This window comes from Barbatula barbatula, assembly GCF_947034865.1.
Source record: "Barbatula barbatula genome assembly, chromosome: 21".
Taxonomy (NCBI): Eukaryota; Metazoa; Chordata; class Actinopteri; order Cypriniformes; family Nemacheilidae; genus Barbatula; species Barbatula barbatula.
In genome coordinates, this window is record NC_136784.1 from 4,705,953 (window position 1) to 4,719,841 (window position 13,889).

Consider the following 13,889-nt stretch of genomic DNA (forward strand, 5'->3'; position numbering starts at 1 on the left):
TAGGAGCCACAGAAAGCGTTTGCTTGCAGTGATTGCCTCTAAAGTTGGGGAACAAAATATTAGGAAAGGGGTCCCATCTTTTTTGTCCATGACATTTTCACTTGTTTTATCAGTTACAATAGTATGTTGAATACAAAATCTAAAGAAGAGTCTGATTTCTATTAAATCTGGAATAAACAATGGTGGATGACAATTACTTGTCCGTTTTGTGCATTCTTCGTTTTTTGTTGAGGGGTACCGAAAGATTTGGGCACATCTGTATCTTTCCTTATCTCTTATTTCACTAGCTTTTTTCAGCAACTGTCACATGTCAAAACAAATTCACGAGACCTCAAAATACAGGACAAGCTGGTTTTAATGTACGCCACAGTGTCAAACAAACCCGAACAGACTTTAAAAACATACACGAAAAATTGCCTGCATCTAATTACATTAACATTAGATATTTTGTTCCACAACTAGAACTTTTGTTTTACATTTATATAAAAACACACCAAGTCATGAAACATGCACGGTTGCACCAACACACACAAATACTGCAAACATGGCAGAAAAACAATTCTGATGATACAACGTGTGGAATTCAATTATAAGCATAAATACAGAACTAAAATGGTACTTGTGATCAATTATCTCTTTTGTTCTGTTACATAATAGGACAAGAATGCGTAACAGGGCACACCGTAGCATTCTTGCACATCAACTACAGTATTAAAAATATAGATCATATAGTAACAGACAATTATGCGATATGTCACAGTTTCTACAGAACTGTGTAAGAGGGCAGAGTGTTGTAATGTCTGTATAATGGAAGACTTCTCCAAATAAACAGTGATTATAGACCTACAAGGAAAAAAACGTACATACAAATATGTTTGGCACTATCAACAATAAAGCTAATATACTTGAGTCTTGACACTGATAATGAAGTAAACAAGTAGTGTCTAGAAGTAAAAATCAAGCAGCATTCTGCTGCGGTCATTGGTTTCCCGGACAGGGCTTAAGCCTAGTCTCAGACTAAAATGTTTGAGATGTCGAAAACAACTTTCTTTAAATATCTTTAAATATATCAATGCATTTGTTTAGTCTCAAGATGCACACTTATGTTTTTTTTGTAAAGTATGTTTTTTAAAATGACTTAAATGTCCTAGTTTAACTAAGGCCTAGTCCTGGTTTGAGCGAATCTCTGTCCGGGAAACCGAGCCATTAAGTTGTCGAAACTGGTGTTTAAAGCATTCAAAACTGCTTTACAACTTGTTAAACACGATTCATAACAGTAGCTGGTGTAAATTGTCATAAATTAATAAAACCAACGGTAAGAGATGATCAGGCACCCTAGCACTCATACTAACTTAGTACAACTGTCAGTATTAGCACTATACGCATGTGTACAGAGCATTTGTCTTCACAATATTTCTATAACAATTTAGCCAAACAGAAAAAGGCAACTGGGTAAATGTCACAAAAACTAAACACAATTTGCGAGGCAGTATTTGTGAGTCTATGCGAGTAATGTGTTGTCTCTGAGTCAGTTCCGGAAAACATGTCTAGGTGTATGTATGTATATGTTAAGGCACTCGGCCCAGAGGTCTTGTCTTGTCAGGTCCTGTTATTTACAATTTATTTGTTAGGTGCTTGTTTTCTGGATGGAAGCTTAAATCGTGTCTCGAAATCTGTGCCATTACTTTCCATTGTTAAACAATAAACTTCCTCCATAAAAATCCCCAAATAAACCCAAGAGTTTCCTCTACACCCAACCGACAATAAAACACAAATTTGGATCCTAAATTAAAAATGTAATTTATTAGTAAATCTTTTTGAAGAACAGTTCGATGAGAACATCACAGGTACATCCTTCAGAGACCCTCCCGTCTGTAGCAATTCAGATAGAAGCATCACAATGTCTGTCGGAGGTAGAACTCTATGAACATGCTTGCATATTAGCTTGGAGAATACCATGATGATATCATGGCCCCATCCTTCTTTGAAATGACGTCATCCACTGTAACAGCATATGGTTGTTAGGCAATTGCATGCAAGGTTCAAGGCATTGAGGGAAGGGTTGCTCAAGAGTGCGGATGAAGTGCGCATGACCTCCCACTGCCGGTAGAACGGAGTACTGCAGCTGAAATGATGGCGTCATCTAGTAATATGGAGACGCTTGTGGGGTTTTGTCTCCCTCTGCCGGCGATCCTTATGAGTTGCTGCTAAGACGTCGCCGTAGGAGAGAAGCAGGTTTTGTCGCAGTGTCCTCCTGGTCGCTCTCACAGTCTCTCTGATGGGAAAAAAACAGAAATAGTGAGGGATTCATAACTAAACTATGCATTCTTAGACAAAGTGTAAAATATATTCAATTTCAGGTATTTATGTAGGCTATTATTGTTAAATCTATTATTGCAACTATTTATCAATGATGTCATGGTTTTGGGATTTTTTTTAAATTTGTATTATGTTTGATTTTCATTTCTTGAATGGAATGCCATTAAGAAAATGTCACTTTTACCTGACAGATATCAGCGCTATCGCTGTCCTGAAATATCACTGTTGTCTCTGTGACATCACTAGACTCTGTAAACTGCAAACAGAAATGTGGCTGCGGGTCGCGGTGAGAGTCTTGGCTTTGCCAATCATTTGGAATTTGATTTTGATTCCGATTTTGATTTTCCTTACGCAAATCACTTATAAAGTCACAATAAATGATTAAGGAGGAAATTATTGTTAAATTATCTATTTTATTTAGCTTTATTGTGATAAATATAATTTTGTCTTTTGATTTTAGGATGACATTTTTGTGATCGTCATGAAATTCACACAAACCGTCTCACCAGTTCTTGTTCTCCTGTACAACGGGCTTTGCCAAGTAACTGCAGTCGAGTAAACCGATTACAGGCCGAAACCATGTTGAATGACATCTGCGGAAAGACAAAACGAACAAGATTTTCAATTATTATGTCATTAAAAGTGACAATGTATTTGCAGAAATTAAGCATATGACAAAAAACAATGACTCAGTGTTGCTAGTGAACAGCAGGTGTCTCTCTTTCTCTACTCACAGGTCAGTGAGGTTCGACACAGTGAGTCGGTTGAATACACCTAAGATACACACTGCATTGGGAATCACACTAACCTTCCATTTCCTCTTGGCATTAAACTTCCTAAAGCTCTTCATGTTGATTGAGGAACGGTTCCTCTTGGCTATTTGAGTTCTGTTCAGAGGCTTTAAGAGAAATGTACATGGAAGAGTTACTTCAATTTTTCTGACCACAAAAGATGAAATATAAGGAAAGACATAATAGTTCTGTTCATGCATTTCACCTTAATCCAGGGGTGAATTAGGCATTCATCTGCTGTCATTCTTGCACTAGATGCAAATGTACAAAAGTGTATAAGTAAAAGCTAGTTGTTATTGAAAGAAAGGTTAGACATAAAAAATGCAGCATTGTGAAAAATCCTTAATGATTTTTACAATAAAATCTGGTATAGATTATATTATAGAGAAATAAGATCTCTCTTTTAAACTAATTCACAACAACAAATAAATTTGTACATATATAGTATCATACATTAAAAACTAAAGAAGTGACAACAATACAACCTGCAGTTATTTTTTTCTCTTATAACTCACGTTTTGACATAAATGAAGTTAGGAGTTAAGTGTATGTGTGCAGTACTCACGTCTGATCTTTAACTAGCAGTTTCTGGATGAAATCTTTGGCCATGTTGCTAGTTTGGCTGAAGTAGTGCGGCTCAAACTCATAATTCATAGACACAATGTTCTTCAGTGTTTCTTCATCCGTGTCGCCTTGGAACGGGGACAGACCACTCAAACTGATGGTGTAAATACACATGAATAACAAATGGTTTTACAGGGAAGAAAATATTTTGTTGCCTGGAGAACAGGAAGGGGGAAGAAACTCATTTGCACTTTGAAAATATCAGTCAGGTCTTGTAAGGGATAGTTTCAATACTCTTCCATACAAAAAATGTCTATTAATGCTCCTGAGATATAGATTTAAATACATTTTGAAAAACTTGATTTGATATCAGACAATTGCAATGTTGCTTTTGGAAGCGTGGACACAAAGAGGGCTTTTTTATTAAGATCAGCTGATAGAAAGCAGAAGGCCAATAAAAGTGTGTCAGGTCTCTGCTCAATATCTGCTGTAGGCTACTTCATTTTCGACATATTTTATCTGATCTCACTGGGTCTGGCCTGTAAACCTGAGACAGCACACTGCTTGTCAAAGGGAGGTTTTGTCTCTACGTCTCAGTTGTAATGTGAATACTTGGAGGCCTCAGGGGCGAGGGGTAAATCTTAGAGGATTTGCTTGTCGAGTGTTTCATCTTATTGTGAAGGAAGGAATACTTACAGAATGTATGTAATGACACCCATGCTCCTGAAAATCAAATCGATTTTTACAATTAATCTTCATGTCACAATCCTTAAGGTCACATATTTAATGCATCCAAAACAAAAATAAAAACAAATAACAAAACTTTCACCATTTTAATCTATATTCCTTCAATAGCATAACTATGAAAAAGGCAACCTATGCATAGTCTAGGATGCAATCTTTAACACTTGAAATGCAGTACAGAAGATGTGTATCTATATATTGTGTTTTACGTTTTTTAATGCACCGTTTACAAGCTTAAAACTGGATTATTAATTCTCGTTCAAGGCCACGTAAAACAACTTTCAAATAAACATTGTCAGTAACAAGCGGCACCAGTTGAGCTACACGAATGTCATGAAACCTGTGTTAACTAAACACGCATTATTCTAACAAGGTGTAAATTGTTTTCCCCCGTTGTAAATAATAGTTACAGTCTTTCGTCAAAGGCTAATAGTTTGCCTTTTCATTATGCAAACATGGCAAATCAATATGTGCTGTAGTCACGCACTATGAAGGGCAAAGGGGCTTTTGTATAGTTCACAAATACATACACACAAATGCTCCTGAGAATGTGTGAAAGAAAAATCCTGTCTGAGCACGCCTGAAAGCTCCCCTGTGCACACTTATAACTGCATGTTCTAGTGTGTATGTTTCTAATCTTCACCAGGTAAATCTTACCACATATCTGCAGCTGTACCGAGAGGCTCATAGTTGATGATCTCAGGGGCTACGAGAGACAGAAAGAAAAGAGTTTTAGCTTTTATACATTACGCTCATACGATATGCAAGTAAAGTTTTTTTACAACATAGAATTTAGCCTAAATTTCAAATGACATTTCTCATTTAGTTTTTTAACAGCTTATTGATTCCTTTAGTATGAACCCAATGTTTGTGCTGTTTTTAATATAAAATGATCTGAAAAGTATGTGACTTGGAAAGTACTTTCTGTCTCCAATAAAACCCTGAGCATTCTTTCACTTGCGACAAAACATTAAACTCCTTTAATTGTATTACAGAAAAATATCTATCAAAATGATACTGTTAAGCATATTCTTTCAGAACATCTGCACATTTTTCACATCCTCACATGGACCACAAGAGACTGTGAAGTGTTCCCCACAGTTTCATGTGAACAAATTTTACTTTAGGCTGACACAAACGCAGCGAAAATATTTTGTTGGTGACAGAATGGTTGACAGATTTTCAGATTAAGATGCTTTCTGTCACCCTTTCGATGTTCTCAGCTGATTTTTGGCAGAAATATTTAAAGAATCTGTAGTCACAGACTAACGCTCCTGTAATTCTCGGTTAAGATAATTCCGAAGGAATGTGAGTAACCCACCAAAATATAGCACATATTTGCATACTTGTGAACTCGTATATGAAAATATCAGCATGTCAACTCGTATCACAGAAGAAAGTCACACGTGTCACATACAGCATGACTCAATTTTGGGGTAAATATCGCTTTAAAGTGGATAAACCTGTTAATCTATCAAATAAACAAGACTAAATCACTAAGGATTTGGCCAGCTAAAACAGTTCAGCCACAAGCAGGGCTGACTCACTATCTGGTGTGTTACTGAGATCACAATTCAGCCTATCGCAAAAGCACTTAACCCCTTGTTGCCTAAGAAGAATGTCCTTATGATAAGAAGGGTTAGTTGGTGGACAAGAAAGACAGGACCTGCTACTCGTATCAAGTGGCTACTTGTAACAATTTTGAGAGCCTTGTCTTGTGCACACAGTTCTTAAGTACACAGTCACAGGTCACGGCGACAAAATGTGTTCACGTGCAATAGTTATATTTATAAAAGCTGGCATTAAAGGAGGTTTGTGTGTGTATTGGTGACTGTGAGTTTAAAGCTGTCGCATGAGCATTTTTAAACCAATGTATTTTCTTACTCATTTTTTGTTTGTTTTATTTTTGGTATATGTATATGTATGTATTGATATTGTATGATTACAAATGTAAATCATTTTGACTTGCTGTCATGAGGGGATCTGTTCTGTAAAATGTGACAAATAGAAAATAATAATAAATAAGTTAAATAAATATAGGGGCCGTTCTTTGGCTGTTTTCGAAGCTTTGATGATGTTTTTGGGGTGTTTAACAATAGATGTTCATGTTTCTAGCTTTATATTTGACACATTTCGAGTATATTGTTCACTGCTGTCCCTCTTCTCACAAGACGAGCGGTTTCTATAAAGAACATTTTACCAGCTGTAGGACTGTGATGAAAGTGGAAGTCATGAAGCGCGTAGCTCAGTTAAATGTTTAAGATCTCTGACATCCAAACAGTACTCCAGTGGCTCTTCCTCTTCTCTAAGGAAGGCAACAGCCCTTTTTGGTGTATTCCTTTGTGGTTATTCAAAAACTCGGAATAGTAACATCATTTACCCGGGAAGTAAAGGGCTGTAGTCTCATTCCAGCCGTTCCCTGAAGTCCTTGAAAAGCGAATTCTGTTAAAGACAATATCTCGCTTGGCATTGAACTTTGAGTTGTATCGTTTTGCAGATATAATTGATGCTCTAACAGCAACATTACAAACTAAATAAAGTTTTAAAATGGCCATCTCATCCAGAGTAAGAAAAGCAGAGATAGCATGATGGACAACAAGGGGTTAATGCCCAGAAAACACTGTGGTGTTCAAACGCATTAGACTTTAAAACTGAACACATCCTTGTCCCTGAGTGACCTGCATGTGTTCATAACAGCAGTCATCTCACAATAGTTTGCTCCTGTCCAATCAATTTCATCTGAACCAAACACCTATTTCCTTTTATGAAGTTACACTGTTTCTATGGAGACGGCCAGAACTGAAAGCTGTGCATATTGCTTAAGGCAAGAAATTAATGGATGCAGAGACGCCAGCAGGTGTAGAGTTCAACATTCACCTCAGCAGATGCTCCTGCACACACTTCCCAGCACACAAATACACGCCACACCAAAACATGAAAGCTTCGAGCTACACAAACTTGATTTCACATGTTTGGAGTTATAAATGAAAGTGGCATTCTTAGCATTGCCACAAGGGAAGCCGTAGCGGGCATAAGATGTCTTCTATGTTGGAGATCAACAGTTTAGTAGGGCACACTACTCAACTGTTAATGTGTTTGTAGACAGTAACCTAAATAATAATTTGTAAATAAAGACATTTAAGGCAACTCAACACATTGGCCCATTTGAGCTTTATCTAATATGTCGTTTTGAGCTTCATACCATATACGGTATCTGCCCTTTCTCTAAATAGCCCCTTTGAGGTTTGTTATTTTGGTACAGTATTGAAAACAGCAAAGAAATGTCTCTTAATGAACATGAATGTTTCTGGACTAAAATGTGCACATTTACTTGAACTCAAACCCACATTTTGCACTTACAGTTATGCATTTGCAAACACGTTAGTCTTCCGATGCATTAAAACTATTCAGTTTCACAAATCAATTGTAAGTTTCCTTAGGATTCGAACCCTTGAAATGTAGACTCACCAATGTACTGTGGAGTTCCACCTAAACTTCTGTATTCTTCCCCTTGGATGAATCGGTTGGCCATGCCAAAATCAATAATTTTGATGTCCGGGTTGGTGGCGTGTTTGTCCAACAGCATCATGTTCTCAGGCTGAAAAACAGTAAAGCTTTGAATGTAAAGATTGTTCAGAAAACTTCTAAACAAATCCATTGCTGTTCATTGAAAGGCTCATGTGCTCATTTTCGTTAATTCATTTAAATTGACAAATGCTTTAAAACCCTTAAATCAAAAATCCCTTCGCCTACAGTGCTTACTTTATAGGAGTTATTGATCAATTCAAATTTTTTGGTTCTAGTCATCTTTACCCAACCTAGTGTTTTTACAGCCAAAGACATCAACAGTAAAACATACCACAGATAGTAAGTAGAAATACTGTCAATATTCTAAAAAAGGTATTTGCATTATTTTGCATCATAATTATATACCAAACTGAAAATCATGTTGAAATACTATTGCATCTGATGTTGTGGGAACATTTCTGTGTGACTGTTGGTCAGTGAGTAATGTCGAATCTTCTGTGAGAAAGCTACACAACACTTCCACGTAATCTTAACAGGAAGTGACATGTTAACTATACATTTAAAATTAACTTGTGAAGGCTACCAACTGTTTATCTTAACTATCATACAAAGACAGTTGCTGGGTGATCTCGCGTCCCACCTTCAGGTCAAAGTGGCCGATGTTTTTTTGATGCATGTACTTGACACCTTCCAGAATCTGTTTCATGAACTCAATGGCTTCTGTCTCGGTGAGGTTTTCCTTCTCTGCGATGAAATCGAAGAGTTCTCCACCCCTTATGCTATTATATACAAACACATAAAATAGAAAAGATGAACCATAGATGACGTAAGTAAGGTTTAATTTATAGTATAATGCAAAAATATAACAAAATTAGTTGAATAACTATCAGTGTATAGCTATTTTTCAATTCATGTTTTGCTTTTTGTGTGTAAAGGTGTAAAACAACATGACGAAAATAATACCAGCTTTCTTCTGCTTTACATGAGACTCTATTATCTTTACTCCCTTTCACTAAGTTTCATTAATCTTTTTCTATTTCTCTAGAATGATGTCTCGTTTCTGTGTTTTAGATGTAAAAGCACACACACATACTCACAGTTCAACGATGAGGACCACCTCTGCCTTGCTCTCAAAGACATCTTTAAGACCCATGATGTTTTGATGTTGAAGGCTCTGAAGGATCTCCACCTCCTTCTCCACGCTCTTCCTCTCCAGCCCCAGCCGACTTCCTGCACCTCGCTTCAGCTTGAGGAATTTACCTGCCCACAAAACATCAGTGACTCGCTCCCGCACCTCACGCACCTGCCCGAAGTGACCACTGGGGTGGCAATAGACAGCAAGAAAAGAGACTAGTGTTAAAACTTATAGACAAGACATTGGCAAACCTGAAAAATGCCACGTAATATATATAAAAATATCAGAAGTGAAAAACCGCTATATAATAGATATAATTTTGACACAATAAATCATTTTAATATTATACATTTCAACCTAGTACACACATCAAAAGTTTTTAAAATATATTTTTTAATATAATACATTTTAATGTACCAAACATATATTACGTGAAATGTGAAAATTGCCATATAATCTTTATAATATTAACATCATAAATAATTGTAATATAACTACTACATGTAGCAAATAAAAGTTTAAATACCCCCAAAATGTATCAAATATTAATATAATAAATTTCAACGTAATACATATAACAAACAAACATGATAATTGTCATATAATAGATAATAATAATATAACAATTTTGGTCGCACTTTATTTTAAGGTCCAATTCTCGCTATTAACAAACCATTTACAACCACTTTTGCTTCAATAAACACGTAATTTGTTGTTTATTTATAGTTAGAAAGGTAGTTGATAGGTACAGGTATTGGCTAGGATTAGGGATTTAGAATATGGTCATGAAGAATACACGCTTTATACATACTAATAAACAGCCAATATGCTAATAATAGCCAAGATAATAAGCAACTAGTTAATAGTGAGAATTGGTCCCTATACTAAAGTGTAACCACAATTTTATTATATTAACTTTCAACTTAATACACATACGAAAAAAGTAAAAATTGCCATAGAATAGATATAATATTAATACCGTCACTGTCCTTCTTAAAACTCACATTTAAATACTTAAATACAGTGTTGTCAAGGTTGACAAGCACTTTTTATTGGTTAGATAGTTGCAAAACCTAGTGACAAAAATAAAGGGTGACTAATAATAACAAGATACAAGGTTTCAGAAGAACAGCAGCGATATAATCATTTTTATCGCATACATTTCAGATTTGGTCTCATTATCTAAGAAACCCATTTTTTTTCAACTGATAAAAGACTTGTAAGCATTACTTTACCTTCCTAAAACCTCTCCAATCTCATAAAGGTCTTCAACATTTTCCAGCTTGAAGACAGCCATTGTGCTCTTTCTCCTCCTCGGTCTTCTCTCAACTTTGTTCAAAGGCAAGCTTTTGGCTAAAATATAATGCTCATTGTGACTTCAGCATTAGATCCACACCTGAAACACAGAGAACAGAATAGTATATAATTTAACTTTATTTGAGAACTTTTTTCAAATAAAAAAAACTTGCAGAAAACATTACATCACCCTTTGCTGTTAGGTAATTATTCAAACTCTTTAAAGCATGTCATCACAGCACATTTTCTCCCAAAAAAACAATCCAGGCTTGCTAGAAACATTTCAATAAACTAGCGGCAAACAAATGAAGAGAGTTCTGGAAACAATTTGTGCATCACCAAAGGCCAAACATCTGGATTTGACATCCCCCTGATAGCCTGGAACTACAAACATGAGAAAGAATGCACAGCAAAGTTGGTCACACGTCAACAAGGCGATCCTTTCAACTTCAGCCATGCGTGGACAAACTGCTGAAACACTGTGAGAAACCATCAACGATCACAACTCACCCTCCCTTGCATAGTTGTTATTGGTGCCTAATACTTATATAAAGAGCCCGTTTCCCACATTCAGTTGTAGTTCTGTAATTGGTTTTCAATTGCTAAACAACATGTTTGTTAGGAAGTGAGAGGGGAGGGAGGAATGACATCATCAACGAGGCGGAGCAGGGTGGGGAGAAAGATGAGAGATTATTTATGGTACTGCGAGAAAAAACCAGACCTTATCTATCGATGTGCTATATTTCAGCCGGGAATGTGTAAGTTATACATGGAGAAGCTCATACTGAAAGCTATATATACAGTGTGGTTGTGTTTATGTAAAACTATGTACACTGCGAATGTCAAAGTGCTATAGTACTAAGAGAAATGGCTGATGGCGGTTTGCATGATTTGCATGAAAGCTGAATAAATCTGTTCCATGTGCAGATGTATCGACACAAATCAAAACGTTTTTAAATAGTACACTTAAAAGACTAAATAGATGTCATGTTTTGGGGTATCGGCCGATAATCAAATTTAGGCAGATATATTATGAATAATTTCCTCTAGTTGAACCACAAAATACCGTAAAGTGCCGTCGTTCTGTTATTAGTAAACATTGTTAATGTAGTATGTCAATATTTATGAATGTGTAAATTATGGGAAGTTTGAATCAGACTGCCTCTGTCTTGAGACCTGTTAGACTTGAGGCTATTGAGATCACCTTTGTGGGTTTTTCTTGAAGAACATCTTTAATTTGTTTATTAAGTAAACATTATACCAGAAAAGTTGAAAAGTTAAAGAATCTTTAATGAGTGTAGAGTAGGCTTGGTACATGATTTTCAGGTGAAAAAAAGAATGTTCAGTCACAGAAAATGTTATGTTTATATTTAGATACTCAATATATCGGTTATCGACTTCCAATGTTCAATAATTATCGTAATAGTTATCGGTCAAAATGTACATATCGGTGCATCCCTAATTTGAATATAATACATTTTAACCTAATACATGCAACAAAAGTCATATAATACGTTTAATAACAATATAATACATTTTACTGTAAAGAGCAGTACCTTTACTACCTTAGCAACCGCATAGCAATACCCTGACAACCATCTGTAACCTCAAGCATTGTGGGATTAAGTTTTCTACAGAAACACAGTTTCTAATATCTTAAATATCTGCTCTTATACATCTGGTGTGACCTCATGCCAATCTTTGAACCCATCCGCACTGCACTTCAGTACTCCATAGTGGCAAAATGAAGAATACAAAGACTTATATCTCAGAATGTGTTTAAAGCCCATGTCAACTGTGTTTGGAGAACGGACTGGAGATGGAGGGATTGCAATGATCAACAGTTCATTTCCAAAACAAAACCCCACCCATCTCTCTTCAGCTTCCTTCAGTAACATACCAGGAAAGCGGCCAGATAGCAGAACAATAGCGTTCATTGCAAAACATAAACTCCCCCTTTGCAACAGCCATTCAGCTGTATCACATTTCAGACTCACTTCTAGTAAAACTAGAACTATTACTTTCAGTTTGCATTCAGTACGTCGTATTAAATGTTTGCATTCTCATTACTGAACTTTACCACAACTGCTTGATCTTCCTTCACTTTCACATTCCTTTATCGTGGAAACATATGTAAGCGGAGTCAATCGTGTGTCAGCCACGGATCCGGTATCAAAGACAAAACTTTAGGAGCAATTCCAAACTGCCCCACAACCGCACGCTGTCCATTTTAACACCAAACCGATGATCTCATCTGTGATTAGGATTCACAGTCCCCAGAGCCTCGGATTAACTTCTACAACAACATGTGCTGGAAAAACAGGGGAACAGGGTAATCGACACAGAACGGATAAAATACATTCATTCATCTGCTTCGATGCGTCTTGAGAAAAGCCAAGCCAACCGAAACCACTTATTTTGTTATTTAGTTCTGGCACATGTGCTCCTCCAGGAAATCTGTCAAAGCAGACAGGAGTAAGGCACATGACGTCTATTCAAATTCAACATCTTTATGCAAAGCTTTCACAGCTTTTATGGTCTATGATCAGACAAGAATAACAGAAACGGCATTTCTGGTTTATTGGAAAAAACTGAATTACAATAGTAAACCTTCAGGGCAAACTGCACATCAAGACAATTGAATTTAGATAATGGTGAGAACTACCGGAGTACAAAAGAGAAACAATGTACGCATTTAAAACCTCACACAAACAACCTATATAGTCTTCTCTGGGATGAAGTATAGTATTTACAGTAAAGGCAAATATACAATTTTAACGTAATCATGACATGCTTGTCGTAAACCTATCCACCATATACTTCCTCTACAAATAAACTATGGTTCATTTTATAATATAGGCAATAAATAACAATAAGGCACGCAATGAACAAACGTCTCGGATTAACTGTAACGTCACCCATCCTCCACTAAACGCGAGTAAAACTTGCGTGTGCAAACTTGTTCGTGTCTCATTCTTGCGCGTCGTGTCTATTTAATATCCACGAAGAATCCCGCACCTTACACACCGTCGAGACTCGTGACGATCACGAAATCACGCAGAAACGAATTGGTCCATTTCCTTATAGTTCAACTTCTCCACTGCACTGTCACATTCAGCCTAAACAAATGTTACATTTGTTTCATCCACGTGTGTGTGTCTATTCCATGTCAAATTCCAAAGTGCGTGACATACCTGGCGCGGTTTATCGCTGCGTAAAAGCCGTCATGAAGCCCGCGTTGCGTCCGTCGGGTGTCGTTACCAGTACCTCTGGACCTGCGCTTACCGTGGACGCGCACTCGCTTCGGATGAGGAAATGGTTTAATGTGTTCTTGACCCTGTCAGTGCGTAGTATACGCCTCCTGCGGGGTGGGTACAGCATAGGTAACACCGTGCAGCTCCTAAAGACCAACCTGGAATTTATAGCCGAGGCTGGAATGATTCATCTCTGCAGCAAACATGAATGGATGTTCTTGTGAAGGAGATTTATCATCTATGGGAACACTGGTACAT

General features: G+C 36.7%; 1 protein-coding gene across 4 annotated transcripts; it reads right to left on the bottom strand.

The window, feature by feature from the left end:
* Positions 1–338: 338 nt before the first annotated feature.
* Positions 339–13,871, bottom strand: LOC306910151 (death-associated protein kinase 2). 4 transcript variants are annotated; one of them, XM_079484459.1, is made up of 13 exons: positions 13,572–13,690; positions 10,317–10,477; positions 9,044–9,265; positions 8,587–8,725; positions 7,887–8,016; positions 5,076–5,124; positions 4,371–4,397; positions 3,676–3,828; positions 3,316–3,361; positions 3,128–3,217; positions 2,826–2,912; positions 2,504–2,575; positions 339–2,275 (listed from the first exon to the last, which is right to left on the bottom strand). In XM_079484459.1, exons 2-13 carry the CDS (start codon positions 10,376–10,378, stop codon positions 2,195–2,197), a joined length of 1,158 nt encoding a protein of 385 aa, XP_079340585.1. In that variant the 5' UTR covers positions 10,379–10,477; positions 13,572–13,690; the 3' UTR covers positions 339–2,194. The 4 variants fall into 4 exon arrangements, with proteins under 4 accessions (XP_079340585.1, XP_079340586.1, XP_079340587.1 ...); XM_079484460.1 differs by lacking the exon at positions 13,572–13,690 and adding an exon at positions 13,405–13,538; XM_079484461.1 differs by lacking the exon at positions 2,504–2,575 and having other exon boundaries at positions 13,572–13,871.
* Between the last annotated feature and the right edge of the window lie 18 nt (positions 13,872–13,889).

Excerpts from the sequence above, each read along its gene's own strand:
- LOC306910151 (XM_079484459.1), bottom strand. The coding sequence starts at position 10,378 with ATGGCTGTCTTCAAGCTGGAAAATGTTGAAGACCTTTATGAGATTGGA. Across the intron at positions 4,398-5,075 it reads GGTACAGCTGCAGATATGTG|GAGCATGGGTGTCATTACAT; the intron begins GTAAGATTTACC and ends TTTGATTTTCAG. Across the intron at positions 2,276-2,503 it reads ATAGCGCTGATATCTGTCAG|AGAGACTGTGAGAGCGACCA; the intron begins GTAAAAGTGACA and ends TTTTCCCATCAG.